Below are 15,475 nucleotides of genomic sequence, written 5' to 3' on the forward strand. Positions count from 1 at the left end.
AAGGCACAGTACATATGTGAAGACTTATTAGCTTTATTTCTGTGGATTTTAGACTAACATTTGAATGTACTGGGGAAGGTAAGACACATGACAATGCTCTATCAAGTAATAAGCAACAGAGAATCCTGTGGCACCTTTAAGACTAACAGATGTATTGGAGCATAAGCTTTCGTGGGTGAATGCCCACTTCGTCGGATGCAAGAAATGCATCCCTGGGATAATGACTATCCTGGGATAATGCAATCAAGTTTTGATTTTCCTTTCCCTCCTAATTCTGCCTTTATTCTTCCTTTTCTTCACTATTTTTGATATTTTTCATTATAAAATAAAAATCTCACACTCACACAGTTGAAGACATTTGCTGCTGCTCTATAACTGTCCCATAATTGTGAAGAACATCACAGCAGAAAGAAATGGAGTTTGTGAAGGCTGCTAAAAATTCTTAGTTCTTTTTGGCTGTTGCCACTTATTTACCAATGAGGAGGCAACGCCTGCTGGTCACAAACTGATATAGTGGGATGCAGAAAAGTGCCTTAATATTAAACTTTAATGGTGGAGAACCTGTTGCTAAGGAACATTTCCTAGGTGGTTGGTCACAGCTTCCACATTTCACAGGGCTGTTTCAAGAAAACTCATACCATTCTGTAAGCGCTGCACTGGTTTATTATAAGAACACAGAGCAACAGACAGACAGATTACAATCTTCTGGCTAACACACAAAAATACATGTAAATACTACCAATAAAAAAAAAAATCACTGATTCATCTCTATACATGACAAGTACACAACCAATAAATATCTTGAATCTAAAGCATATATCACATGCTGCCCCACAGCTAGAAGATAAGTACTGCTGCACAGGGTGAGGGTAAAAGAAAGGATTTTTTACATGCTATCGTACCAACTACTTGAAGTCTGAGATATTTTACCAGCCAGATCATAAAATAGGCATGCAGATTCGTGGCAAACTTCCGGGGTCTACCTCTATACTTCTCAGCTTCCCAAACACCTCATGCGTTGGAGTGGCAGACCTCCATAACAGGCAACAAAGGACCAAAATTCACAACAGTCACTTTTGGGCCACACATTCTATATATACAGAACACATCCAAACTAGACATACAAATGTTAATATTTTCCAACAAACATATACTTTAAATTAATACTTTCAAAGCTACATCTATGTCCATTCTGACCAGCAACTAAGCAAGTCCCTTTCCTGTCTCTGACTCCCCACTCTCAGTTTCTCTGCATCTCCTACTATCCTATTGCCCCTCCTTTCAAGAGATGCAGCTGCTTTGTTAAGTCTCAATTCTCCAAAGACAAGCATATGAGTACATCCCCACTGAGTTCAATCAGACTGCTCACATGCTCAAAGTTAAGCATTTGAGTAAGTCTTTGCAGAACAAGGTCTTAACTGTGCAAGCTTAGTGAAGAGGAGCTTTCCCAATTTAGCCTAGTTCTGATTTACAAAATGGAGGCACCCACAGACTGAAGATGGAAAGGCTTTAAAAATTTTAGTAAAAAATCAGAGGTCTGCTCCCAAGCAGAGATCTGCTCCTCACTAATGCACACGGGGCCTAAAAGCAGAGTCCACCCCAAGACAGAAGAATGGAATGCTTCAAGGACAGTCCATTAATATGATGATGTACAAGTACAGTTACGATTCAGTTCACACCTCACAGCCAATTGCAAATTGGAGAATGACTAAACTTAAAGGGCACACATGCTAAAATGTGTATGAAACTGTTTGAACAAAGAGAGAAAACTGCTCTTGGACCAACACGTTAGAACTATTTTTTAGCCCTGAGGAACGACCAGTTTGTTAACTCTAGAATACGTAATTTTACTGAGCAAAAGAAAACAGAGTGAAATAAGAGCTGTGTCAACCTTATAGAGAAAAATAAAATCTGAAAACACAAGACTGATACACAGCAGCATGTTCAAAGAGGAAAGGCACTAAAAGATACTCCAGTACCAGGTGGGCCTCAAGGCACTAAAAAGTACTCCAGGACCAGATGAATGAGACCCAATCTGAACAGGAGGATACTAGCTTATAGTACAATTCTCCCCTTAATGGGGTGCACATTCCACGTTTGCAGGTGAAGCAAGTTCCGGGGCTGCTGTTTTCTAATAATGTGGGAAAACATCAGAATTCTATTTTCAAATGTAAGCATGCAGATGCTGTTTATGAAGATTATCCCCACGGGGGCGTGAACAAGACAGTCGCTCCACCTTGAAGCTCTCTATAATTGAAAACATTATTGCCCTTCAACCCTGTGTCTTCCTCCAGTACCTCAGCCGGACTCTCACTGAGCTGGATTTGCAAAGTGGGCTGATAGATCTGTTTGTGTCCTGGCAGAAGTTCCCACAGGGATATTTTCTTTCATGATACAGTAATAGCCACCTTTTCTCATTCACTCCCTATGGTTCATCGGTCTAGGTTTAACAAGAGAACACACAAATGTTTAGCACTGAGATGGAGCTCCCTGTACACATAGCACCTGATGCAAGTATTTGTGGAATGAAGAGCAGAATAGTATAGACAGGAATGAAGGACTTCCCTTGATTGCAAGACATCCTCCTCTGAAGGATGTGAGTAATGTGAATCTAGTACACAGAACAAGTTCCGCCTGCCTTGTAAGCAGGGTATGATTGTGCAGATCCAAGACTAACCAATCCTAGAACTGTCAGTCTTCATCCAGAACCCTGCTTATAACCAGCACTGCAATGGTGCTTTCAGCATGTAAATTACACACATGGACTCACTATTCCTAAGGCAAGAGAGACACATGGAAGAGTCAATGCATTACCCAGAGGTACTGGCCAGCATCACAAAGACCCTGGTTTAATAGATGCCACCACTGAGAGCAACTGAGTGAGGCCACTGGGGATGTATTGCTTTGAATGGTTTATAGAAAGATTGCTGCATAACTTTGCCACAGCATGCTAGGATTGAGCTTTCCTGGCAATCGGGTGCCGAAAAGGTTGGATGAAGTCTCAGTGCTGATGGAACTACTGACAATCATTGTGAGCAATGTCTGGAATGCTGCTTGTCAGTAAGGAGAAGAGCTGTGGAAGCAGTAGAGAGGTTTGCTTCTGTCGTTCTAGAGCCAAGAGCTTTATCCTTCTCTTTAGGAAATCATAGTGTTCAGCTGGATCTGCAGTGAGGGGTGAGATGATCCAGACAGGGATATTTTTGCCAGAGTTCCAGTAACAGCAGCTACTTCTTGGGTTTCTCCAGGATGTTGAGGAACTTCCCTCGAGTCATTTCTCTAGCTGAAATCACAAGGGAAAAAAAGATTAATGTCAAACAAACAGAGCAGGATCATTTATAATAGTTAATCACAGGACAGAAATTCATTTAGAACTGTGCACTGGTGCTAACACATAGCTAAGAATTTTTTTAAATGAAAAGCTAAATCTGAACTGCACCTTGAATTCCTGACAGCCTGGAAACATAGGCCACACATTGGAAACTTCAAAGCTCAGCAATAATTCCCATGGCCTGTCTCATTACATACAATCTACACTTTCTATTCCTATTGTGGATAGCTTCATGATCATGCAAGATCTCCCTCTGTCTTTGCACTATCAATCTTTGAAAGGTGTAATCCGGAGCTCCATCGCTCTGTCTCAGGGCAATTGTTCCTGGATGCTAAAATCCATCAGAGATTATGGAGCTCTGTCTCTCTCCATTTCAGGATTACTGGTCCCTGGATACTTATGATCTTAAACAGAAATTAGACAGCATTTTCTCTCTCCCTTGGCAGTGTTACTCCCTGGATGCTGCAATATAATGGGGTTTATATTCCCTCAATGCAGTTCATCTATGGATGGTGTAATAAAGTAGAGTTTATAGAGCTTTGGTCTTCTCTCTTTGCATTGTCAGTTCCTAGATATTAAATACAGCAAGGCAAGGTTTATATGTCTCTCTCTCACTCTTGGCACCATCAATCTCTGGTTGCTGTATTACAGCAGAGTTTATACAGCCACTTTCCTGCACAAAACATTTCTGACTTGTGAGCCCATAGGCTCTGGCAGAGGCACCCTAATACAATCTTTGTCCCACAATCACAATACAAAATATAGACAGCATGATTAGTGATCGAGCCCTGGATAGACGGGTTTCCTCACCTTTTCAGCAATTTTAAATAAAGGCTTTAGTAAGCTTTGTGCTGGTGAAAGGTTCCTGACAGACAGCCCAGGGAACATGGAGTCCTTTATTCACCGAACAGGTACAGGAGCAGTACAAGTTTCCTACACCAAACCTGGAGAGCACCCTCAAGGGATGAGATGGGATTTTAGTTTTTATAAGGTCCATTCATAGTTCTTGACCTCTCTACTGAGAGGAACAGCAAAAGTGACAAATAACCCCTGTAGGAACTGAACTAAAACCTGACTCATTTCACATAAGCTACTAAACACCCATCATCAGGCAAAGACATTTGGTCACTACTCACCTGGCTGATTAGAACTCATGCCCTACTATTGAAAGGCCTCAGATGCCATCCTTAATTCCCTAAACTACCGATCTCTACTTCCCTACCTGAAGAAGCTGTGTCCAGTAGCTGGATGTTTCCGCTAAAACAGTCAACAGTGAAATAGCTAATGCTTGCAGATAAATTGGCATGATTAGGTTTCAGAGTCAACACCCTGTTGAAATGAATGGGACACATCTCAGCTATCAGAGCTTTTGTTTCAGGCTGCCTGCAGACTCAGGCAGACATTACTGCATCAGTGACACTGGTTCATGTTTTCAATCATGATGGCTAGAAATTTCTTTTTTTTAAATGTAAACATGGATTCTGGAGCACAATTCCAAGAAAAAGGATGAACTCTATGGCGGGTTCCATGGCTGAGGAATTGCAGAATACACAGGATCCTCCCATTATACTGAAGAACAGTCCTTTGTCTAAAGAACTGGACTGGGCTTCAGGAAATCTGGGATCTATTCCCAGCCCTGCCCTTGATTCATTTTGTGAGCCCAGGAAACCATTTACTCCTTTTGTTCCTCGATTTCCCCACCTGCAAAATGGGTGTAATAATAAAAATATCTCTCTGCCTCCCAAGGTGTTAATATCAATAAAGTGCTCTGAGACTCCCGGATGGAAGGAGCTGGAGAAGGGCAGCAGGTGGTTTGAATTTTTTGGTTCAGAACTATATTGTTATAAACAAACCAAGAATATGATTAATAAAAATGTGAGTTTTCTAGAGGTTTCAGTTTGAAACAGACTCCTCAATGCAAACAGCTCCCTGACACTGCCATGCTTCACACTATTTAACAGAGCAGCGCTGTAAAATGCTATTGTGGAGAAAGCACAAAATCCAGCTACAGCATTCTCAGCTGATAGAGTGGCAAGATTTCCTAAAAATCAGACCCATATAGGAGATATACACATGTATGACAATTCCGTTCCCCCAAAGAGGGTTGCACCCTATAAATCAAGCAGTGAGCATAGACTCCGTCGTCTGTGCTCTGAGTGAAATTACTGTGGGTTGGGGGTTGCTCCAGAGCACGTGCCCTCCTGTTCACTTGTCATCGGAGATGTTAACATTTCTGATTAATTCACAGACCTCTCATTTTATTCTTCATTCCTTTATCCTTGCTATCCTACTCTGCTGTAGCTTAAGATTCTTACCGACCTGCTACAATAATCACCGCCCGCTCTCCCCCCCGCCCAACCTGGTGAAATTGTTTAGTGATGCCAACCGCGCTTTTAATTTGCAAGACATCAGACACAGAGGTAATTTATACCAACATCTGTTCATTTCTGACTTCTGAAACAAACTCGCACATGCTGCTACAAAATCCCATTAGGAGCAGGAGGCAGCCTTCTGCTATTCTGTATTTCTCTTCTCCACACACGGGCTGTGTCAGGGCTCTATTTTTAAAGGTATGACACCAAACTAAGAGAGGGCCCCACATGTTTGTATATGTATAGAGATTGCTATGAAATACATCCCCATAATGCAAACAAATCCCAGCCAAACTATAAAGGCAAGTTTACACAAATATTTATAATCTTGTTTTCCCTGCTCTGCCTGACTGTCTGATCTTCCCAAGAATCACAGGTCAGTGTATTGCTGGTAAACACAGGACAGATCCAGATTACAGGGTTCTGCATTCAAATGTCTTCGCTATTCCTTCCTTGGTCCCTTTTTAAAATCTGCTTTGGAGTCTTTCCTGAACATGAGTGTTCCATAAAAAAGTCTGCAATATTAAAAGTGCTCCGTCTACCCAGCTCCTGGTTAAACAAATTCTTTATGATGGGAATAGCATTTCCAGGTGGGCATCTTGGAGTCGTTTGGGTTTCTGTAGAAGCTGGAGAATGAAGAAACCACCTCTATGTTATAAAAGTGATTGCAGTCAAAGAGAAAGACCGTAAAACCTATCTTAAGCAACTGCCCAAGGGAACAGCAGAAGCCAGTTGCCTAGTAGACAGAGGTGGTGGATCTTTTAATTAAAAGGCTGGACAAAAAACGTACTGGAAGCCTTTGGGATCATTTAAAATGGTTGCTTAAACCAGGCACTTGTCTAATGGAGGTGGGGTCTTAGCGCAGGTTTCATTGTACCAGCAAACAGACACCACAGAGTCTGTGCAGCATAAAATAGAAACATGAATCTCCATGTCAAGTCACAATTTACAACTCTTCCTATGCTGTGCATCTATCACTACAATAGAAAATCAACAATGGATACGATCGCAATAGCCTGGTTACAAATTAATCTCCTCAGTTAGGTGGGGAAGGGGGGGTGGGTATTGAAGACCACAGAAAAACACCTTTTAAAGATATCAGCCTGGGTTACAATAAAAGTCGAGTGCTTAAACAGATCCTCCATTTCCTCAGACTGCATAAAACACTGGCATCAGACTGCTGTAAATAATGGGGACCCCTGACCCAGGAATTAAATTTTCTGCCTTGGAAGAGGTGGATCTCAGAGCATGTATTGGACAGGAGAGGTCAGGGTGGAAAAGGGAAGCTGTGATTTCCACTTGCTCAGAGGGTGGAGTTAGGTTTAATATAATCTCTTCTTTAGAACTTCAATCCCTCAATCCTGCATTTAGCCTTGTTGCCTTGTGCTCCTGTTCTACTACAACTGTCCCCAAACTGCCTCCTGCAGTAAATTTTGTGGCTGCTGGCTGAAAAGATTCAGTGGTACAGATTGATTTCTTACAAGTGAGGAGATGAGGGATTACCAAAAGCAGCCCTGGCTAACAAGATTGGGTGCAGAATCTCCTGCTAGAGCAGCCCACTCTGCCAGCACTTTGCATCCTTTCACTATGACATATGGATTTCATTACACAAAGATTTTCCTGATTTTAACTTTGAGGCGATTACATTGGAAACTCAGAGCCATCTTTACATCTGTAGCAATTTAAAGGTTAAGTAACTTTTTAATCAAATGACAAAAACTCATAATGTTTTGCCTCCAATCCAAAATGAAAACTGCTGCTCCGGATGTTCCTTCTAGTGACAATTTAATTAGAAAAGAACACTCTGCTGGAGATGGGGGTCCATTCTCATTGGTCCCCAACATCTCATAAACAGCCTTCTCATGTATATGACAACACAATACAAACTGTCATAAGGTCTGGATAGCCAGGAAATAATGGAGGATTACTGCAGTAAAACCAGTAATGAAAACAGTGTCTTACACTTATATAAGCAACTTTCACCCAGAAGGATCCCAAAGTGATATACATACACACACACCACTCTATTATACCCATACACAAATATACCCACACACGATTACACATAAACAATGCATGTGGGGATATCTTTGCAACAGAATAATGTGACAAATTGCATTTATCACGAACCTTTGGCCATTACACCTGCCCTCTGCTCACTAATCCATCTCTTCTGGGACTTATTCTAGCATTCCAAGCCTATGAGCAGCTTCAAACTGCAGACATTTAAAAATGCAATCAACCTGACAAAGAAACATTTCCTCCTTTCTCCCCCAAATTCACTTCTCAAAATTACACTGGACTAAAAAATAGGACAGGCTCAGCCCTGGACGAGTAACAGCTAAATTCAAATATTTTGCTACTTTTCAGGTTTGGAAACTGACTTTCTCTCCTATGAAAGCGGAGATTTTCTCACCTTCCCAATGAGGAACACAGAAATTGGTTTTAGACCTGAAAGATCCTGAGATATCAGACTTTGAATATTTGCTATTTTAGACAAATTTTAAAGATTTTAAAAATGTATCTGTTGTAGTTTTCCCTCTTCCTCTGAGTCCTGTACAGCTGGACTTCTGGTAATTAAAGAACCTGGCCTTACAGATTTTAAAAAGTCCAAATTAAGTTTTTTTTTAAATATTTCTGAATTATTTCTAGAATAGTTTTTCTTTAGATCACATCACACTATCATATATTCTAATTCTGCCACATATTTAAATATTTTATTATCCCTCCTTCCTCAGCCCCTTCCTGGTTGGTTTCTCATACATGTTGCCCTGATCTAATTCATTTCATATCATCTTCCACCACAGTTGCTTTTAAAACATTCCCCATTTCCTAAGGTCATTTTTTCCTCCAGGTGCCCATCTTGTAGCCAGTTTTCCAGTTAAATAATCGTGCTTTGTTTAGATTACCAGCCAACACCAGGAAACTAATAAAAGACATGGTGCTTGACTATAGAACTACTATATCACTCAGGGATGGCAAAACCAAAGTACTTTCCCTTGACTATAAATACGAAGAACGGCCAGGGGAACTGTCCAAGGCTGGGAGAAGCCTACCTTGGGGAGGGAGGGAGGGAGAGAGAGAGAGAGTCGGGCAGCAGGAGGTGATTTTTATCTTATTTGCCAAGAAGGTCTGTTGTAATAGGGATGACTTCTCTTGGACTGAGCAGACTGCATTAGGGCAGGAAGACACAAACACATTCTTGGTATAACACACGGAGGGCCCTGGGAGAGCTCACTCATGAGCAATGGGTAGGATTCTTACTTGCCTTAGCCCTGGTCTACACTAAGAGGGCTAGGTCGAATTTAGCCGTGGTAGGTCGATTTTATAAGCAATGCGTCTACACAACCACCCAGTTCCGTTGACCTAAGGGGCTCTTAAAATCAGGGCTGGCTCCAGGGTTTTGACCGCCCCGAGCAGCCAAAACAAACAAACAAAAAAGCCGCGATCGCGATCTAAAAAAAGCCACGATCGTGATCTGCGGCGGCAATTCGGCAGGAGGTCCTTCACTCCCAGGCGGAGTGAGGGACTGTCCGCCGAATTGCTGCCGAATACCTGGACCTGCCGCCCTTCTCCGGAGTGGCTGCCCCAAGCACCTGCTTGAGAAGCTGGTGCCTGGAGCTGGCCCTGCTTAAAATTGACTGCTGTACTCCTCCCTGGCGAGGGGAGTAGCGCTAAAATCAACCTTGATGGGTCGAATTTGGGGTACTGCAGACGCAATTCGACAGTATTGGCCACCGGGAGCTATCCCAGAGTGCTCCAATGTGACTGCTCTGGACAGCACTTTCAACTCTGATGCACTAGCCAGGTACACAGGAAAAGCCCCAGGAAATTTTGAATTTAATTTCCTGTTTGGTCAGAGTGGCGAGCTCAGCAGCACAGGTGACCATGCAGTCCCAGAATCGCAAAGGAGTTCCAGCATGGACCGAACAGGAGACACTGGATCTGACTGCTGTATGGGGAGAAGAATCTGTGCAGGCAGAACTCTGATCAAAAAGAAGAAATGCTAATATATGCACCAAAATCGCACAGGGCATGGTGGAGAGAGGCTACAACAGGGACACACAACAGTGCCGCGTGAAAGTTAAGGAGCTCAGGCAAGCCAACCAAAAGACAAAGGAGGCAAATGGTTGCTCCGGGTCAGAGCCCCATACATGCCGCTTCTATGATCAGCTGCATGGCATTCTAGGGGGGGACCCTACCTCTACCCCACCACTGTCCGTGGACACCTGCAAGGGGGGAGTCTCACGTAACAGGGAGGAGGATTTTGTGGATGAGGAAGAGGAGGAGGATGTGCAGCAGGCAAGCAGAGAATCCGTTCTCCCTGGCAGCCAGGACCTTTTCATCACCCTGGAGCCAATACCCTCCCAAGGCGGGTTTCTGGACCCTGAAGATGGAGAAGGCACCTCTGGTGAGTGCACATTTGTCACTACACTACAGGGTTTAAAAGCAATTGGGTTTAATGTTTGATTTGCCCTGAAGACTTGGGATGCATTCGCGGCCAGTACAGCTACTGGAAAAGTCTGTTAACGTGTCTGGGGATGGAGTGGGAATCCTCCAGGGACATCCCCATGAAGCTCTCCTGGAGGCACTCTGAAAGCCTTTGCATAAGATTTCTGGGGAGGGCTGCCTTATTTCGTTCTCCATGGTAGTCTGAAATCATTGCAGCACAAAGCATGGCAGTGAACGGTCCTGGGTTTTGATTGCATTCAAGCAACATTCGGTCTATATCTTTCTGTGTTAGCCTCAGGAGAGTGATATTATTCATGGTCACCTGGTTGAAATAGGGGAATTTTTGTAAGGGAACAGTAAAAGGACCCCGTTCATGCTGGGCTGTTTGCGCTTGGCTAAGAGGGATCATCCCTGAGAATAGCCACGCGGTGGGGGGAGGGGTGAAGGGATCATCCCAGAGAATAACCACACGGTGGGGTGGGGGGAGGGGTGTGCTGCACATCCACCTGAAAACCACAGCCCCTCCTTTTAAATGGCAAACCCAACTGGCATTGCTTGCTATGGGAAAGGAGGGCGCTGCAGTTTGAAACCATTCCCACATGTTATGAAAACGGAAGAAGCCAACCCCGCGTACCGTTTGGCTTATCATGGCTGCCTGGAAACCAAATTCTGTTGCCCAGCCGTGTGTGACATGTCACCATACCAGCAGGCGCTCAATATAAAAGGCAAAATGCGATCATATACCTAAAGCACATGTGCTATCTGCTGTGAATTGTTTGATTCACTGTGAAAGAGTCTCCCTTTTGTTCTCAGAAATGTATCTTAAATTCCACTTTCCCTTTTTATCTCACCGCAGGTCCAAATGTTTCTATGCTCCCCCTATCATCTCCGTCCCAGAGGTTATCGCAGATTAGAAAGCGAAAAAAACCACACTCGTATTAACATGTTTTCGAGGTCATGCAGTCCTCCTGCACTGATAGGGCACAGCTGAATGCATGGAGGCATACAGTGACAGAAACCAGAAAAGCATAGTGAGTACGATGAGAAGAGGCAGGAGGCGATGCTGAGGCTAAAGGGGGAGCAAACGGACATGCTCAGTCATTTAGTGGAGCTGCAGGAAAGGCAACAAGAGCATAGCCACCACTGCATCCACTGTATAGCCACCTGCCTTCCTCCCCAAGTTCCATATCCTCCTCACCCAGATGCCCAAGAACGCGGGGGGGGGGAGGTTCTGGGCACCCAGCCACTCCACTCCAGAGGATGGCCCAAGCAACAGAAGGCTGTCATTCAAACTGTTTTGATTTGTAGTGTGGCTGCAATAAGCAATGTGGCCTTGTCCTTCCCTCCTCCCTCACCCCACCCGGGCTATGTTGTCAGTTATCTCACTTTTTTTTAATTAATAAAGAATGCATGGTTTCAAAACAATGGTGACTTTATTTCCTTTGCCAGCTGTGATCAAAGAGGGGAGGGTGGTTGGCTTACAGGGAATTAAAATCAACAAAGGGTGCAGGTTAGCATCAAGAAGAAACACATACAAACTGTCACACCGTAGTCTGGCCAGTCATGAAACTGGTTTTCAAAGCCTCTCTGATGCGCAGTGCACCTAGCTGTGCTCTTCTAATCGCCCTGGTGTCTGGCTGCTCAAAATCGGCCGCCAGGCGATTTGCCTCAACCTCCCACCCCGCCATAAACGTCTCCCCCTTGCTCTCACAGATATTATGGAGCACACAGCAAGCAGCAATAACAATGGGAATATTGGTTGCGTTGAGGTCTAACCTAGTCAGCAGACAGCGCCAGCGAGCTTTTAAACATCCAAAGGCACATTCTACCACCGTTCTGCACTTGCTCAGCCTATAGTTGAACTGCTCCTAACTACCGTCCAGGCTGCCTGATATGGCTTCATGAGCCATGGAAGCAAGGGGTAGGCTGGGTCTCCAAGGATAACTATTGGCATTTCAACATCCCCAACAGTAATTTTCTGATCTGGGAAGTGTCACAGAGTCCCCGGGCGATGCTCTGGAACTGCTCCCCACAAAGCCAGTCAGGACTTTGGGGAGCCTCCTCTCCCATGGAGCAGACTGTCTTCAAGACAAGAAGCTCACACGGCTTCACTTCCTGGGTCTGACCTTGGAGCATTCAGCATATGCCCCTCCGTGAGCTTCCCACAGCGAGTCCGCCCAGGCGGGGTCCTGGGGAAGCCAAAGGGTCCTGCATGCACCCCCAACTTCGCAGTCAGATGTGACTCTCAGCCAGCCAGTAAAACAGAGGTTTATTAGATGACAGGAACACGGTCTAAAACAGAGCTCGTAGGTACAGAGAACGGGATCCCTCAGCCGGGTCCATTCTGGGGCCCAGCGAGCCAGACACCCACGTCTGCACTCACTCCTCATCCCCAACCAGCTCCCAACTGAAACCCCCTCCAGCCCCTCCTTTCAGGCCTTTGTCTCTTTCCTGGGCCAGGAGGTCGCCTGATCTCTTTGTTCACCTTTAGCTATTCCCTTGCAGGGGGGAAGGGCCCTGGCCATTTGTTGCTAGGAGACAGATTGTTGGCCATTTATGCACACTGGAGACTTAAGAAATGCATATGGGAAACTGAGGCACCCACACAGTATTCAGAGGAAACATTAAGAACAGTTCCACTTCGTCACAGGAAGTAAGTCCCTTCTTGTAGCTGTTCAAACAGCCCAGAGCTCCTAAAGATGGGAGCATCATGCACCTTTCCCAGCCATCCCACGTTGATGTCGGTGAAATGTCCTTGTGATCTACCAGTGCTTGCAGCACCATTGAGAAGTACCACTTGTGGTTTACGTACTGGTTGGCAAGGTGGTCCGGTGCCAAGATAGGGATATGCATTCTGTCTATTGCCCCACCAGTTAGGGAACCCCATTGCAACAAAGCCATCCTCTATGACCTGCACATTTCCCAGAGTCACTATCCTTGCTAGCAGAAGGTTAGTGATTGCCTTGGCTACTTGGATCACAGCAGCCCCCACAGTAGATTTGCCCACTCCAAATTGATTCCCGACTGACCGGTAGCAGTCAGGCGTTGCAAGCTTCCACAGAGCTATCACCACTCGCTTCTCAACTGTCAGGGCAGCTCTCATCTTGGTATTCCTGCGCTTCAGGGTGGGGGTAAGCAACTCACAAAGTTCCAGGAAAGTGGCCTTATGCATGTGAAAGTTTCACAGCCACTGGGAATCATCCCATACCTGCAACACTATGCGGTCCCACCAGTCTGTGCTTGTTTGCCGGGCCCAGAATCGGCGTTCCACTGTATCAACCTGCCCCACTGCCGCCATGATGTCCCAATTGCTACATCCCGTGCTTTCAGGAACATCTGTGTCCATGTCCTCCTCACAATCGTCCTCGTGCTGGCGGCTCCTAACCAGGTTCTGCACATACTGCAGGATAACATGCGAGGTATTTACTATGCAACAAGTCAGAAGAGAATCAGAATAAGAGGCTATGGGTCAGGACTCTTGGTCTTTTCTTAAAACATGAAACCCCACTGTGACATCCTTCCTTCTGGTTCTGACCATGTGAGCACTACATTGTGACTGATAAATGATCTGAGAGTGATGGATCAAAACTGTCCATACAGGTACTGCTGCACCTATCCCTTGTTTTTAAGTGATAGGTGCACTTAGGGGTCATGAAGTGCTGAAGACTTGACTCCCTGGGTCAGGTTGGGTGCACATGACCGCTCCTAGTTGGTTATGGGAGACCTTCAGCTGATGGTGGGCAATTACTGGAGGTGACCAAATACCACATATAATAATTTAACTCAACACATTTAGCCTCCCTTACAATCTCCTTGTGATTTCCTCACAAAGGTACTTGTACAATAATTTATCTCTGTGGACTGACTGCCAAGCATTTACATCCTTTCCATTTCCCCACTGGCTCCCCTCCCTACCCTGCCTACTCAAGAGCACAACATTTCTAGATTCCAGACTCACATCAAGCTGCAGAGATGAATGTTCAAGGAACTTCAAACATATAAGAATTTGGGCAGTGTTGGCTCACATACAGACAGCCAATGCCAGACCAGGTATAAACCCGCAGTGAGGGGCAGTGACGTCCCAGCCCAGGCCCAGAGAGCCACTAAGATCTAGTTCCAGGTCAAAAACATGAGGAGCGTATAGTTATTTTGTTTCAAGTGACCTAAATAGTAAGATGAATCTCCTACAGCACCTCCCATTTCAGGAGCTGGCAGCAGTCAGCATCCTATGAGGGTGAAGGCCTGATCCCCTTGACCCTCAGAGCAAGGAAAGAGTTACATCTCCTCTCCATGAAGCCAATAAAAACCTCTCTTGATTATAATTTAGATAAGAGCCACTGGATTGAATAATAATGTCTGAAACTCCCCTGGCTGTTTCACCTTGAGACGTCCATCACTGGGTTAAACATGATGCTAATTGCATTTGGATTGATTAATTTCTCTCACTCCTGTCTATTCGAATAATGCTTAACAAAATAATCACAGCACCCAGAGCCAAATCTTCTTCGTCAAAGGAATGAAGCCATCAGAACCAGCAGAGATGAAAGAAATGAAGATGACCCGTAATTACTGCTACGGTGATATCATTACCATATTATAGAAAATGAGTGTATGGGGGGGGAAGAGCGGGGGGCCTACGATTATTATTTATTTTTTAATGGAACCTTACATCCCAAGAATACAAATCTGACACAGTGGAGCATATAGAAATGCAGAACTGAAAAAATATAAATCCTGTGCATTCAATTGCAAAATACAGTGAACACTGAGGCTCTAGATATATCATCAAGTGTCCTGTGAGCTGGTGTTATTCACATCACTATTTTTTTCATTCCAGTAACACTTTGTATATGACTAGCAGATTTAAGATATCTATCTCCCTACAGAAATCCTCAGACATCCACAGTAGCACTTACCCTTAATCCTGACACTAACAATGATATTGTTTTAATATCATTACAGGTGATCTTGTTCCAAAGCCTGGCATTCAGTTTTTAAACTGTAAAATCCAGCTCTGCATCCAAAGGAAAGCTTCTCTGCTAGAGACAGTTATTCTTAAATGGTAATTCCTCATTGAAACAGGATGTTAATTCAGTGGCCAGCCAGACTAGAAAAATGACTTAAAATTGTTCATTATTGTGGTTCCATACAGGTATCAAATGTATCTAGTCCGGAAGAATTTAAACTAGGATTAAAAAAAAAATTTTTTCCAGCCAAAAGAAAGCCCTTCTGCTCTGTTTATTCTTCAAAATACACGCCCCAAACCCCACTCATTTGAGAAACAAATAGCTTGGCAACTGTATAAGATCTTCAAACACCTGTG

General features: G+C 44.3%; 1 protein-coding gene across 1 annotated transcript in view; it reads right to left on the reverse strand.

The window, feature by feature from the left end:
- Positions 1-645: 645 nt before the first annotated feature.
- Positions 646-15,475, reverse strand: part of LIN52 (lin-52 DREAM MuvB core complex component) — a 68,141-nt gene continuing 53,311 nt past the window's right edge. Inside the window, exon 6 of the mRNA XM_034768563.1 lies at positions 646-3,280. Coding sequence (XP_034624454.1) covers positions 3,225-3,280 — 56 coding nt within the window. The 3' untranslated portion in view covers positions 646-3,224. The remainder of the gene's footprint in view (positions 3,281-15,475) is intronic.

This window comes from Trachemys scripta, chromosome 4, assembly GCF_013100865.1.
Source record: "Trachemys scripta elegans isolate TJP31775 chromosome 4, CAS_Tse_1.0, whole genome shotgun sequence".
In the NCBI taxonomy this organism is placed as follows: Eukaryota; Metazoa; Chordata; order Testudines; family Emydidae; genus Trachemys; species Trachemys scripta.